We start from the raw sequence: 16,108 nt of genomic DNA, 5'->3' as shown, positions 1-16,108 counted from the left end.
CTCCTGGTGCTCGCCTCTCTTTGCCCTTTATGTCACTGGCAAAGCCCTTAGCTGGCACTTTGTGTGAGTGTGCGTAGATGAGCGTGTATGTGTGAAATAGTGTCAGTGTCAGCACTCTGAATGGAGGGGGCTAAAAACTCCTCACACCAGCGGGTTCCAGCTCGTCCCCCCCGTCCCTCCTCCTCCTCTGCCAGTCTCAGTCCACACAGTTAGGCTTAGCCCTACAAAAGCAGGGATAACAGTTGTACAGTTGCCGTGGAGAAGAGGAGGGGATGTAATCCGCGGTATAATGGGTACACACCCTCCCGGCCCCGCCCAAACCAACCGGTTCATTCTGGACCTGCTCTGCCAGCGTCGGGCCCCGTAGATCCAGTCTGAACTCCAAACAAACATCACTAAAAAAAAAGACGAGGCCAGCTGTCAATGCTCAGCTTATTGAGTTAAATATAAATAAAATATCAACACATTTAAAAGAAAACAAATACAGTTGTAACTTGTTCTAGCGCTGCTGAGAAACTCATCTTCTCGGGTTTTACCTCGCACAGTGAATTCTGTCCCCGGCACAATGTCTGTGCTTTGATATCACACAGTGAAAATGGGACGCGTGCACAGATGCAGCATCACAATAGGCTCTATGGCAACAGCATCATGAAAGAGTTTGTACCCATGGTGATGAGAGCGGTACCTCACAAGTAGTTTTTGCGGAGGCTGGGACGACGCATCATGTAACAGCACTTTGGGCAGAGTGTCATAAAAACACAGCAGGCAGGAGTTCTGTTGTCGTCTTCTTCACCCTCTGATATTTAACTTTTTATACTAAGACTGTGTGTGTTTATCACAAAGACAGAAAAGTCGCCTTTGATCAATTTATCTCCCTGAGACGAGCGTTCAGGGACAGAATTTATTTGATGCATCCTTTCAAAGCTACGTGGTCTGTTCTTGTTGCCCTGGTCTCTTAAATATAATGATGATGAGTCATGGGTGGTAGGTGCCCATCTTTATTTTATTTTAAAACTGATTAAAGACAACCAATTTACAAAACCAAGTCTTGCTTATGAATAGCAGTTGCACTTTTCAGTGACATCAGTTTTTCTCAGGGAGATGGTTATTAAGATTTAATGTGGTTTGAAGGTTATTCCATGACCAGGGACATGGAACATAGGACATAAGCACATAGGAGAAGGCTGCTCTACCAAGTTCAGAGAAAAGCTTAAAGGAATACTTCACTGATTTGCATTTAGCTTTGTATTTTTGAAAAACAGTGCTTCCCAATCTCAGTTTCCCCTGAATCGAGAAATATCTTCATTCTTTTTTTCCTGTCACGTGCCCACCAGTGACACGTGGTCCGAGCCTTGGTCTGAGGCTGGAAACTACAACGCTTATGCCGCACTTTTTAGACCCACTCGTAGGGGGTCAGGACCTCATTCCAGTTACGCTAACAGGTCCAAGTGGTCTCACTGTTCAACTCTTCCCTTCATGCTACAGGTTCAGCTGTGAGGATGTTTGAACGCACTTCAGTGAATGCATGTCTCCGCAAACGTTGCTGTGATTTCTCTGTTTATCTGCTTCAAAGTGGATAACCTGTCAGTGCAAGTATTTGTATTTGTGAACATGCTTAGTATGGCGTAGTAAAAACGCACGCAATCTCCCACGTACAAAGACTCGGCTACTCCCCAGTGCACCATCACCACAACCATGACTATCTCTCAAGGTGTAAACAAACACAGAATGGCTCCTACGATCAGTCATGCCACAAAGTCCTGCGTACTCTACCCTTAAATACTTAATAACAGAAAAGAAAAAGATAGATAATATCACCAGATTCATCTGTAAAAGGGTGACAAACCTTGGTTTAAGTACATTTTTATCAAGCGTACTGTCCTTTATCGACCTCTGTTTGTTGATCTGTGCTGTATCGTGTAATGCACTGATTGTGTGTTTTGTAATTGGCCTGAGCTGCAAATCAATTACCCCCCTTGGATCATTCTGTTCTGCCACATATTTTACAGGTTGTAATGTAAAACTCTCACAAGAGAGGAGTGTGTTTGATGGCTGCGCTGACACATCCATTTGTTAGCTTACAAATGCCAGAAAATGACATTTAACTTCAACGGTACAGTAAATGACCTTGTGCTTTTAACTGTGATCGACTTGCTTCAGTCATTTTCCTGAAGTGATTGTATCACTTTGGTCGTTCACTGCAGTTTCTTTTAAGCCAGCTTTGTATTAAGTGGCCACAATCACTTCAGTTTGACAATAAGTGAGAGGCTGCTTTTCGTCTTTTTGCGGAGGACGGATTCAAATTGCTCAAGGTCGGCAGAAAACTGTTGGAGGACAATTTGGAGGGAGGGTGGAGCCGTGCACATACGTGCAATGCTGGAAGAAGTATTTTTTGCAAGAGTGTGGAAGAGGCTAAAGTTTATGTGCAGGAAGACTTGACAGGAGCTGCTGCGGAGAGGGTGAGGTGAGAGGAGAGAGACCGACGGGGAGGAGGAGGAGGAGGAGGAGGAGGAGGCTGCTCTCATCAAAGGACCTCTCAGTCTCTACAAGTTAATGAGGGATGTAGCAGAGACCCTGAAGCCCTCAGACCCCGACAGCTGCACACAGGAAGACGACTGCCAGACGGAGATACAGACAGAAAAAGATATATACGCACTGAGACTGAGATGACGTGGCGTGAGGTAAGAAACTTATTTGACTCTCAGTATTTCCATACGTGTGACCTGTTTTCTTGAGTGACTAAATCACATTTTAAATCATTTAAATGATCATTTCACCATCATTTTGCCAGGAAGCTTGTTTGGAGTTATGTTTTTGAAGAAAAATAAGAACTTTATTATCATTTACTAGGTTTCTATCATCAACAGGTGGTTGATGATAGAATCATTTGTGACGATTTGTGTTGAAATACATAGAATTGATTTCTTAATGTTTTTGAGACCTAAATGTGTTATCCTTGAGAGTTATAGCACATTTTAATGTTTTATTGCATCTTACTACATGGATAAACATATAATATAACATATTACATATATATGGTGACTATAATATCATTTAAAAAGCCCAGTGATATAGTGTATTTATAGATTTAATCATTTAAAACGCACACACACACACACACCTTTCTCGGACTAAATATAGGCTAATTTGTTTGTGTCCCTTTTTTTCCCTGACAAGTTACGGAGTCGGCAGTTCTGGCGAGCCGTGCTGGCAGAGCTGCTCGGCACCCTGGTGTTAGTGAGTACCGTGCTGGGTTCCTCTATGCCAGGCCCTGGAGAGGCCCCCGTGGGAACCATGTACCCAGCTGTGGCCGTGGGGGTGGTGATTGTTGCACTAGGACACTGTTTTGGAGAAATAAGTGGAGCACAGGTGAACATCTTACAAAGCACACTTTGATTTTTACTTTTTGTTTTTTTGTTGTTTTTTTTGTCTGAGCGATACAACATTTATTGGAGGAGAGAACAGCAGTAGCTCAGGTTTAGTCCATGTGGTTCTTTCACAGTAAAATGAAACACGACTGGGATTCTTAAGCCACGAGAAAAAGATGACAATTAAAAAGATCACAATTAAGCCCGTAGTGATAAAGGTTACTATTTGGCATGTTTTACTCAAACTCATTATAGTTCAGGGGCCACATCCAGCATAATTTGATCGTTAGTGGGCTGGACTAGTATAATAATAGCATAATAACCTATGAACAACAAGAACTCTGAATGTTTTCCCTTTGTTTTACATTCAATGACGTATCTTTTACAAAACATGACATTTCTTGAGAAAAAATAAGTGCAATTTCAGAAATATTATGCCTAAATTTACCATTTACACATGTGCATTACAACCTACAGATCACAGTGGCTCTATAAAGGCACACACATTTAGTCACATGTATCTGGAACTGAAAAATAAAGTATAGTATTTCACATCAAATTTTCACAGGATTGGACCCTCTGGTGGGCCGGTTCCTGGCCCACAGGCCATACGTTTGACACCCCTGATTGATGATGATGAGACGTGGACTCTCATCTTCATTGAAATTATCTCTAAAACATATCTCGTTACCAAGGACACAAAATGTGATTTTAGCCCCTTAACAAAAGACAGAAAACATTTCCTGTTTGACCTCACCTGAATTTTTTGGAAATTGTAAAGGTTTTTTCTTTATTGTAAGTAAATACAACTCAGACATCTGACACTTGAGATAAGAAATGAGTATACAGTGATGTTTTGAAGTAACAGAGGCACAAGTCTGGGGTACAGTGATGAATAAAAAGTAGCAGAAATGGATCAACGATTTTATAACTGTTCAAATCCAGAATGTGATTAGCAATTCTCCAGAGTTGCTCTGCTTGTTGTGTTCAGATGAATGTATTGTTTTGTGTGTTTGTGCTCAGGTGAACCCCACAGTGACTCTGTCTCTGTTGGCCACTCGAAAGGTGGATCTCCTCAAGGCCCTTTTTTACGTCGCTGTGCAGTGTTTAGGTGCCTCTTTAGCAGCCGGGGCTCTTTACTTGGCCCTGCCGCTGAAAACTCCTGCAGACCACTTTGTCAACAGGGTCAGTTCTTGTCATGTTGTTACAGTATGTCACGCTGAGTGAGTTGAGTGTGGTTTTAAAAAGGCACTGGCACATTTTCAAGCCTGACTTTCCCTCCTCCTCTTCTTTTTCACTACCAGGTGCCCATAGAGTCGAATGCAGCCCAGGCTCTGGGCATCGAGGTTCTGTGCGCTTTCCAGATGGTGTTCACCATATTCTCAGTGGAAGACCAACGACGAAGGGAGTGCACAGAGCCAGGAAACTTAGCCATCGGATTAGCTCACACTGCTTCAGTGTTATTAGGGGTAAGACGAGCTTTAGGTGGTAGCAGGTACATTTTAGTCCACCATGACATTACACAGAACTCAACAGAACATTCTTGCATGAAGCAGATCTACTGTTCATCCATCATTATTTAATCATTAACATATAATGCATACAAAAGACAAAGACAAAAGATGTCAATATTACATGTGCGACACTTGAAAGGGATTAGGAAAAAGTAAGAGCTTAATTATTCCTATTTGCTGAACTTTGTAATATATTCTCTCTCTCTCTTTTGGACCCCTATCTACGTTATATTATATTATATTATGTTATATTATATTATATTATATTATATTATATTATATTATATTATATTATATTATATTATATTATATTATTTTACACCACAGACTGAAATACCAAAGTACATATTCTATAAATCTTTACATTGAATTGTCCCCTTTAGACCGTGGCCCTCCTCTTTTTCTGAAAACGCTGTCTGCATGTGTCCAGGCAAGAATAATGGATTGGTGTGTGTTCATAAAAACTGACATTGTGGATGATTCTGATTACGTTATTTAGGATCCAATATTCAAGGTTGTTATGAATCTCCCTTGGAATAATTTGACGTTTGGGGTGGATCTACATAAAACCACACACCACCACTCAGGTGAGTCCCTGATGATTAGTATGACTGAGTATGTGTTGTTTTGTTCTATCAGGGCCGCTTCTCTGGCGCGTGTATGAATCCTGCACGTGCTCTGGGTCCTGCCATCATCACTGGATTTTGGGAAAACCACTGGGTGAGGGAGAGAAGTCTCTGAATGCTTACGCCTCTCCGTGATAGTAATGATTATTCACCTGTTCAGTGCTGTTGTTTTTAGTTTAGTCAATGCTTATGTTATAACTACAGACATAGCAATAACGCATTTGTGGTTATTAAATAATAAATCAAGTCTTTTGACGACACTGGACTAAGGCAGGTAATAACTGAAGTTTGTTTTTAACTTACACGCTTTATAGACAAAATAATACATAAACAAAGGCAGCTCAGCAACTCACCCCATGAATTACTGTACATTCCTGGTATTTTGGGAGAAGACTTTTAAATAATGGGGTAAAACTTTCATATAAAAACAAAGCTAATGATTGTTACACTACGGCTCTTTGTCCATGCACATCTCTTATATTATGTCATTACAATCTTGTTTTTAATTTGCAGGTCTTTTGGATTGGACCCGTGCTTGGTGGTGTCCTGGCCGGAGTGTCCCACGAGTTCTTCTTCGCACGCAGCGCCTCTCGCCAGAAGCTGGTGGCGTGTCTGACCTGCAAGGACATCGAGATCGTGGAGACGGCCAGTATGACGGGATCGTCGCTGTCCACGGTCACGCAGAACGCCATGAGAGCCAAACAGGCCAACAAACAAGACAACAACTAGAGGACACAAACATAGAATCACACACACCCTCTCTGCAACGTCACTGTGATTTTGTGAGTCTGCATAGTGAACAGTTAAAGCTGCTGTCAGTGATTTTGACACAAAGGACCACCTCTGTGTGTGGTGGGATAGTGGAAACTCTAGATTTAAGGCCTTTGCACGCCGGACATGTTTTTTTCATGCAAATTATTTTATATTAAAAAACTATAAAACAATTACAAAAAGTTCACTCAGTAGTTGTGCGTGTGAAGCCCGCTCTTATTCCTTTCTTCACATCCTGCTTGATGTGCATGTAAGTTACGACTCTCCCTCCTCTTAATTAATTTGCCTCTGAATTACCCATATGTTCATAACGTGCCCGGTGTGCAAAGACTTTTACTGCTAGAGCCTGAGCCTGAGGCCTTATCCACACGGAAACAGAACTTTCCCCAATAAAATCGTTTTCTTTTTTGCTCTAAAATTAATTATTTTAACACCCGAAACCCCCAAATCATCACTGTAGTGCATATGCCAGGCCTGTATGTGGCGCTCTATGCCTGCCACAGATGTACGCCAACGATTTGGAAGAGCATAAATCATAAATCACAAACTCCAAACACAAGAAGAACAAAAAGAAAAAGAAGACATTGATGATGGTGATGGTGACTGCAAATGCAAGAGCAGGAGATGCTATAGCCTCAAAGTTGTCATCATCAGTCATCATCTACCGCTTTATCCTCCACCAGAGGGTCACGGGGGGTGCTGTGCCAATCTCAGCTACATCGGGCGATAGGCGGGGTACACCCTGGACAGTTCGCCAGTCCCTCGCAGGGCCACACATAGATAGAGACAAACAACCACTCACTCTCACAGTCAATTTAGAGTGTCCAATTTACCTAATCCCCACATTGCATGTTTTTGGACTGTGGGAGGAAGCCGGAGAACCCGGAGAGAACCCACGCACACACGGGGAGAACATGCAAACTCCATGCAGAAAGGCCCTTGTTCCAACCGGGGCTCGAACCCAGGTCTTCTCGCTGCAAGGTGAGAGTGCTAACCACTACACCACCATGTAGCCCAGTAGTGTTTTAGGGCTCGGAAAATTCTGGTTCTGTGTGGATAAAAAGCATATATGATAGAAAACCTTTGTTGTGTCCAGGCCTTGAGAGTGTGTTTGTTACTGAGTTGTCAGAATATAGAGCTGTACATAACATTCTACATCAATGACAGCAGCTTTAACACCGTGCATCATCCATCAGTGGTGAACATCTCACACATATGATCAATAATATGTTTTCTTCCAATTAAGGGGGTACAATTTTTTTTTTTAAAGGGACAGTTCTGTCACTTCTGTTCTGTTTGTTTTAAAGTGAGTTAATCACACATGGTCAATGTGTTACATACAGTAGACTGCACTTCCTGTTTGGAGAGGAAGATGAAACCCAATTTACGCACTGATTTGACGTGAACAGGGACAACAGAGGTTGTAGAAAGCCCAGCTGGTTGTATTTATTTAGATTTTATTCAGACGAGACTGTCGGACTGACTGTATTTCCCTCACAACATGTTCCCGTGCCTTTAAGCACAACAGCACAGCTAATACCAGCTCACTGAACACTGTTTACCACTCGTGTGTAACAAACACAGTGACTGTGCATTGTACCCGATACACCCCAACTTTAAAAAAAACAAAACACAACAGAACTCTGTAAAATCTATTTTTATTGAATAACAAACCATTCTTATGTCCCAGGCTGATGCATCATTCGGTTTTGGAAAAATAAATGTAACTTAATGTAAGTACAGGCATCGGGAATTATCAGCTGACACTGCAGCTGCCCTCATAGAGAGTATTAGATCACTGCTAATTTTCAGTCCATTGAAACTCGAGCAAAAACATCCTTGAGATGAATAATTTCCCTGCACATGTGGAGAGAAATCAGTGCGGAGGCTGCATTTTGAGTTGGCTGAATGAGACCTTTGAGGTCTCCGTGGTCTGTCATTAGGAGCAGCCAATATTGTGAGACTCGGCATTGTTACTTTAATATTTGCACGTCATTAGAATATATTAGGGAGGACTCCTTTAAAATCCCGCTGGAAAAAAACGCCCTCGTCTTCACCATTTTCTGTCTGTGAATGCTTTGAAATGCTAAACAGGTTCTCACTGCGCCGCAGTTTTTCAATGATGTCCTCAATCAGTCCAACGTCCCTCTCATCATGTTAGTGTCCGTCTTTTCTGTGAGGGCTTCAGTTCACTAACAATAGAGCTTCATACCTCTGTAATGGCTCTACACCCTTACTGAGAATGAGCTTTGTAATTCAAAACAGACTAAATGAGTGTGCGTGTGTCACAGACAATACTTGTTTTCATGAAACCTTTATTTGTGCGTCTTTTTGAAAATGTGTTTTTAAAAGACGAGGTCACTCACTCGCTAAAAACAAACCACCCATTAATGTATTGTGCTATTTAGCGATGCTGTTATGGTAAATCTATTATTCTGCCTCCGTCAGTGCATCAACACTTTGAGGTGTTGTTTGTAAAGTGACTCAAGCTGAAAATAACATCAACATTTAGCTTCAAACTGTGTTTAAAAATTGTTTTTCACCTTCATTTTTTCCACATTCATATTTTTTAACTTATACATATATTAAATAGTTCAATCTAAATATTAAACGTTACACCTAAATGTTAAGTATTACATCTAAATATTAAATTTAAACCTATATGTTAAATCTAAATATAAATGTTAAATATAAATGTTCCGGGTGAAACTAAATATTTAGCTAATATGCAAATTCACACAGTTGGTAACCAGAAGTACAGAAATAAAATCGAGATGGTTGAGACTGTGTTCATAGACTGTAATATTTAGATCGAACTATTTTATTTAAAAGTTAACAAATATTAGACTAAATGTGAAATGTTAAATAAATAAATTAACAAAATGTTAATGTTATTTTCAGCTTGAGTCACTTTACAAACGGCACCTTATATAAATCACCCTCAACGCACACAGAGTTCTAATATAGTATAAAATGTGTTGTTTTTTTTGTTTACTTTTGTGATTTGATTTGGTTGAACCGACATTTGATGATAAACATTTAAAGGGATAGTTCCGTTTCTTTTTAAATGTGGTTGTATGAGGTACTGACCAACTGTGTGGAGAACTGAACAAAAGACTCACCAAACAAAATCTATACATTCTTACATCTGTGCTACTTCAAAAATCTTGCTGTTAGATATAGAAAATGACATTTGTGTTTCTTGGTAAACCACTCCCTCCCTGCACCAAACTCCATAGAAAAAGTCAGTGATTTTACAGCATCAGAAACACATGAGTTGTTCATCCGCTGCTGCCTCCATCAGTAAATTCAAATGTGTTATTTTGTCAGTTTGATGTCAGAATCCTTTGTTCGGATGAACCCAAGTGACACAAATTTGCCAAACAAGGCAGCAGTAGACGAGCACCTATATGTGCCAACAAGCTAAAAATGTTAACTTTCTCTATGGGATTTTGTGCAGTGAGTGGAGACAAAAACATCACAAACTTAGAATAAAGGTTATTTGATGGTGAGATAGAGCAATGCACATATTCTTAAGATGGTGAAGACATGAGCAGGCATCAGTTTTTTTTATGTGCCATTTTGTTCAGAATAAACTTGCCTGGTTTGCACAAAACAGACGCACACACACACACACACACAGTGTCAACCACACTTCAAAAATCCTGAACTACAACTTTAACAGAGGGTTAAAAACGGTTACGTTTTAAGAAACCTTACAAAAAAACTAAACGTTGTGTATTTATGTTAATATTGAAGGTAAAACTTCGATTGATCAGCTCAACGACAATAAAACTGCTAGAAATCACTATCTCTGATGTCAGTGTAATTTGAATATGACACACGCACACACACGCACACACACACAAACAGCTATAACTGCCACAGTGCTGCCAGCATTTTGCATTGTGTGTGTTCTTTCTAACATGTATAAAAGGGAGTTTAAACGCCGAGCTCAGCATTCCGCTTTCATCATCGCCACAACCCCCCACCTCACTCAACACCGAAGGCTCTCGACTGGTCATTGTGTCACATCCCTAACCCACTACTGCACTAACACACACACACACACGTTTGTGCAGCAGTCATAGTGAGGACACTCATAGACAAAATGCTTTCCATAAATCCCTTAGCTGTGAGACATTGTCAAGTTCAGTTTTTCCTGTTTGCCATCACAGGCCTCACTGACCCCTGACCCCTGACCTTTGACCCTTTCTCCCCTTAAACATAAGTGCATATCAACAACAGCACTCGGTGGTGGAAGCTTCTCCAGAGCGCTGATCAGAGGAAAATAACGTGAGACTTCACAGCGTTAGAATTTAGCGCTGCAGTTTAGTTTCCGTGCCGCTGTAGCTTCTGTGCTTCAGTTGAATATGTCATTTTTGTCTCGCCTCATACGTTCATACGTTCATACGTCGCACACATGCACATGTTTGCTACAGACAAAGGTTTCACAGGGTCAGGCCGTTCAGTGTATGCGTCAGTTCTGTGCTGTTAGCTTTGGGCGCTTCCGTCCGGGGCCCCCAACTGCATTGTGTGTATGATTGTGTGTGTGTGTACTTGTATTCATTACCTCTTTAGGACCGGTATTCCTCATGGAGACCGAATCCTGGTTCTAATGAGGGAGAACAGGTTACGTTTAGGGCTATAGGACTAGACATTTAGTGGTTATGGTTAAGGCTAGGGATAATGATGGAAGTCTTGTCCTCAGAAGAGTAACTGTGCAAACCTGTGTGTTTGTCTGTCCTTGTCCACGCGTGTCCGTGTCCCCTGAATGTGACAGTTATGATATGTCAAGAGATGACATATACCCCAAAGATAACTCTGACCTCTCAGCTCCAGCTGCTGTGGCTGTTCCTCCTGATTTCTGCCCTCCCCCTGATTATGCTGCACAGTTGCTACCTGTTGCTTCTCTCTCTCTTTATTAAATGTCTTATTTCTTGCGTTACATGTTTGTCCACTCAGATACACTGTCTCGCACTTGTTATGGACGGGTGACAGAGGGTTAAGTTCAGTTTGTTTAATTTAGGATGTCCACCACTGCTGTCCCCCCACCCTTGGCTTGACAGGGGGATTATGACGTCACCCGGGGCCCCTGGGGGCTATTATAAAGCCTCAGTCTGGCCCTCTCCCCTCCGTCAGAGAGGCTTAAACGTTCACCGGACACTCTATCAAACCCCGTCTCTTTTTTTCTTTTAGAAATATAACTTCATCGTTGATGACCACCTCCTCTTGACCACCTGAGGTTTCCATCCACGCTCCCACATCATCTTACCTATGTCTTTGGGACAGGTGGACAGAGGTGGCAGTTGTTCTTGGTAAAGACCTGTTCACTGGATTCCGAAATCCTGTTTTTCTAAAAGGGTGACCCCTTTTTTGTTATTTTTGGTATTAGAAGAAGAGGTATAGATTTACCATTTCCAGACTCTACTGATTTTTTTTTTTTATAAATTTGGTGGAGAGCCTCAAGTAAACAGTCAACATGTGGGAATTCCGTTCCATGAATTTTTGGCGGGCGGTCTTTGCAGAATTCTTTGGGACCATGTTCTTCGTATTCTTTGGCTTGGGCGCCGCCCTGCGCTGGACCACGGGTCCCCATCATATCCTCCATGTGGCCCTCTGCTTTGGGCTGGCAGCCGCCACCCTCATCCAGTCAATTGGCCACATCAGCGGTGGCCACATCAACCCCGCCGTTACCTTCGCCTACCTGATCGGCTCACAGATGTCTCTTTTCCGTGCCATTTTCTACATTGCCGCCCAGTGCTTGGGTGCCTTAGCTGGGGCTGCTGTACTGTACGGGGTCACGCCCTCCAACATGCGGGGCAACATGTCAATGAACATGGTAAGGATATGTATGTTTCAGACGCTTGAATTAAGTTTGGTCAAAATGATTTGTTGGAAAAACCCAAAAGTAAAACAACAAAAACATTTACCTTCATCCATCTCCAGCTGCAGCCTGGCATCAGCCTGGGAATGGCCACCACCGTGGAGGTTTTCCTCACCATGCAGCTGGTGGTGTGTGTGTTCGCCGTGACTGATGAGAGGAGAAATGGACGCTTGGGATCTGCTGCCCTCTCCATCGGCTTCTCCGTCACCATTGGACATCTCATGGGGGTGAGAATATATGTAGAAAACTAGTTGTGAAATCCACATTGTCTTTTTGCAGTGCACCACACTAATGCATGCTTTATGTTTCAGATGTACTACACTGGTGCTGGAATGAACCCTGCTCGCTCCTTCGCTCCTGCTATGCTCTTCAGGAACTTCGTCAACCACTGGGTAAGACCTGAAATCACCACCTCAGCTTTCACTTCTCTCTCTCTGAGAGAATTATTACTGACTGTCCATCGTTTGCTTGCAGGTGTACTGGGTCGGGCCTATGATAGGAGGTGCCATGGGCGCCCTCCTGTACGATTTCATGCTGTTCCCACGCATGAGGGGTTTGTCTGAGCGCCTGGCAACACTGAAGGGCAGCCGACCCCCTGAGAGCGAGACCCAGCAGGACACCCGCGGGGAGCCCATCGAGCTCAAGACACAATCCCTATAAACCTGCTCCTGTCCTCCAACTCATCCTGCGGAACAACGGACAAGGCCCTGAGCAACCACCTCCACCCACCCATGTCTTCACACTCCATCGCACAAGACTAACCCAAAAAATACTAACATGATTCTCCCAGTGACACACACACATGTTCATAACCCTCAATCCCAACACACAGTGAGACTCCTCTCCTCCCCTGCCGTGTCCTTCCTGTGTATTCTGAACTGGACATTTTTATAAGATAAGAACCTGAAGCTGCTACAGTTTCATCTCCTCCACCATCACCACCACCACCCACATGCTTTCTCCATCCATCCAGGTCGACGATCGAGGAAACCCTGAAACAAGCAGAGGGGTGAAAGAGGGGGAGACCAGGAGCAGGATGAGCGTAAGAGGGCATGGGTGGAGTAGAAGGGTGGGGATTGAGTGAAGAGGGCAACACTCTGGGTTTGTGGTCATTTCAGGTTGGGTTAGACCAGTGAAGATGGACATGCTTTTCATTATACATCTGAATTTATCTCCATTTTAGTTTCTTTTTTTCTTCTTTCCTTTACTTTAGGCTCATTTTGTTTTCTGCACTTCAGACAAAAGACGTGGAAGTATGATGCCATTAGATTTGAGCAGGGTTTCACTTTTTTTCAATAACTACCTTTTATCTGTGGGTTTGTGAGTGTGTGTGTGTGTGTGTGTGTGTGTGTGTGACAGAGAGTGAGTGAATGTGGCCTGTATGTGCAAGTTTTTTTCAAGTGAGCATCTGTGTGTGTGTGTATGTGTGTGTGTGTATGTGTGTGTGTGTGATTGCAGATACAGATACTTTTTATTTTGTTTTATTTTCATTACCGCTCTCCTGTTTACGCGCCAGTCACTGTGTTCATCCTGTCACCAGTTTTTAAAAACACAATCATTGCTGGTTTTTGCTATGATATCCATTTTTACACCAACCATCTGCTTCTTTTTTGTTTTTGAGCAAACGCAATCCGAAAGAAATGTTGTACCCCAGGCTTTGATATAGTGGGTTCTGTTGAATGGAGATCAGCCGTGCAAGCGTTTTTATTGAGTCTCCTTTCACACTGAGTCTCACCTGGAGCACAAGGTGTTTCAATAAAATTTTAAAACACGGGTTTTGGCTCATTTTCTGTCTGTGTTGAGAGAAGTTCTGTGTCATGTGGAGATGACGCGTGAGCCGCAATGACTGAGTTTGGCCAGAAGATGGCGGGAAAAGCACATGACACTCACACATCAAGAATTAAGGGAGAAGAAACCTCAGGGAATTCTGGGTGAAAATGAGAATAGTGTTGTAATAGATTACATTAGTCTCAAGAATTTAGGGAGATGTAGTTGAGGGAGTGGTTGCATGTGCTGCACAGGGTCCACAGAGTCCCACACCCCCACCCAAGACTATTGCTCGTGTCTGATAAGATGCATGGTTTTAAAACTGACTCGCACATTTATAGGAGATATGTTCTTGTTTCAGCTGAAACTAGAGCATGACTCCACCTTCAGAGCAGTGACTTAACAATGAGATATTAAACATTTCATACATCAAATCCCTAGGGATAGTTCAGAGTACTTTCATTTTCCATGAAGCCACATCCAGCTTCATACAACTCTATTCTAATGTTTGTTTAAAGCTATAAATACTGTACATGAGCAACACACTGTTGCACTGTGATCATTTATTAGTGCCTGCTGCTGCAAGGCATACTAGTCAGAACTCCCTATAGAGTTCTGACTAGAATGCCCTGGAGTGCAAGCATCTAATGTAATTCTACGCGTTTATTCTGTTTCCTATAAAAACCCCCATATGTTAAACCGGCATGATAGGGAATGACTTTTCTAAGCATTTCGACTCTACAAAATTTGGACAACATACAAAACTATGACATTTTTGTCAAATTTTGGACGACATACAAAACTATGACATTTTGTCATATTTTGGACGATATTCTAAACTATGACATTTTTGGACGACATACTAAACTTTGACATTTTTGTCAAATTTTGGACGACATACCAAACTTTGACATTTTTGTCAAATTTTCGACAACACAATAAACTATGACATGTTTGTCAAATTTTCGACAACACAATAAACTATGACATTTTTGCACGACATACTATTATTACTTCAAACTATATTTTATTTTTGGTCATATTTTGGACTTCCACATTTCCTAAAACTTATGACATTTTTGACTCCACATACTAAATCCTCTTGGACATTTTTGCCGTACCAACACATACTAAACTTGACATTTTGTCAAATTTCTACAACACAATAAACTATGACATGTTTGTCAAATTTTGGACAACACACTAAACTATGACATTTTTGCACGATATACTAAACTATGACATGTTTATCAAATTGTGGACGACACACTAAACTAAGACTTTTTTGTCAAATTTTGAACGACATGTAAACTATGACATTTTTATCAAATTTTCGACAACACACTAAACTATGACATGTTTGTCAAATTTTGGACAAAACACTAAACTATGACATTTTGGTCAAATTTTAAATGACATATTATACCATGACCTTTTTGTCAATTTTTGGACAACATGCTATACTAAGACTTTTCTGTCCTATTTTGGACGACATACTAAAGTATGACTTTTTTGTCAAAATTTGGACGACTAACTGTACTATGACATTTGTTAAATTTTGAACGACATACTGTACCATGACTTTTTTGTTAAAATTTGGATGACATACTATGCTATGACTTTATTGTCCTATTTTGAACGACTTACAAAATTATGACTTTATTGTCCTATTTTGGACGACATATTATACTATGACTTTTTGTAAATTTTTGGACCACATACTATACTATGACATTTTTGTCAAATTTTGGACCACATACTAAACTATGACATTTTTGTTGTCGTCCAAAAATTTGACAAAAATATCATAGTGTTAAGGTGCCTTCTCCAAAAATTTGGCAAAATGTCATAGCTTAGTATGTCGCCCATCGCATAAAACGCTCAGTTTATAGTCACCAAAATGTGACAAAATGTCATAGTTTAGTATGTCGCCCAAAATTTGGGGCAAAAGGGAAGTTTTGTAGCATGTCCAAAATGTGACAGAAATGTCATAGTTTAGTATGTCGTAGCCCAAAATGTGACAAAATTCAGTCGCAGCATGTTGTCCAAAATCGCCATAGTTTGACAAAAAAATGTCATTGTTTAGTATGTCGTCCAAAATTTGACAAAATGTCATAGTTTAGCATGTGTCCAAATAGTGACAAAAATGTCATAGTTTAGTATGTTGTCCAAAAT

The 16,108-nt window shown here is 41.3% G+C and overlaps 2 protein-coding genes across 2 annotated transcripts; both read left to right on the top strand.

The window, feature by feature from the left end:
* Nucleotides 1-2,525: 2,525 nt before the first annotated feature.
* On the top strand, nucleotides 2,526-6,966 carry LOC122777065 (aquaporin AQPAe.a). Its single transcript, XM_044038026.1, has 6 exons — nucleotides 2,526-2,681; nucleotides 3,178-3,369; nucleotides 4,392-4,553; nucleotides 4,673-4,837; nucleotides 5,522-5,602; nucleotides 6,022-6,966. Exons 1-6 carry the CDS (start codon nucleotides 2,667-2,669, stop codon nucleotides 6,235-6,237), a joined length of 831 nt encoding a protein of 276 aa, XP_043893961.1. The 5' UTR covers nucleotides 2,526-2,666; the 3' UTR covers nucleotides 6,238-6,966.
* A 4,687-nt stretch (nucleotides 6,967-11,653) lies between these two features.
* LOC122777058 (lens fiber major intrinsic protein-like) lies at nucleotides 11,654-13,940 on the top strand. Its single transcript, XM_044038015.1, has 4 exons — nucleotides 11,654-12,121; nucleotides 12,229-12,393; nucleotides 12,478-12,558; nucleotides 12,641-13,940. Exons 1-4 carry the CDS (start codon nucleotides 11,762-11,764, stop codon nucleotides 12,824-12,826), a joined length of 792 nt encoding a protein of 263 aa, XP_043893950.1. The 5' UTR covers nucleotides 11,654-11,761; the 3' UTR covers nucleotides 12,827-13,940.
* Nucleotides 13,941-16,108: the final 2,168 nt, after the last annotated feature.

Source organism: Solea senegalensis, linkage group LG11 (genome assembly GCF_019176455.1).
Source record: "Solea senegalensis isolate Sse05_10M linkage group LG11, IFAPA_SoseM_1, whole genome shotgun sequence".
NCBI classification, from domain to species: Eukaryota; Metazoa; Chordata; class Actinopteri; order Pleuronectiformes; family Soleidae; genus Solea; species Solea senegalensis.
This window is presented reverse-complemented; position numbering and strand designations above follow the sequence as displayed.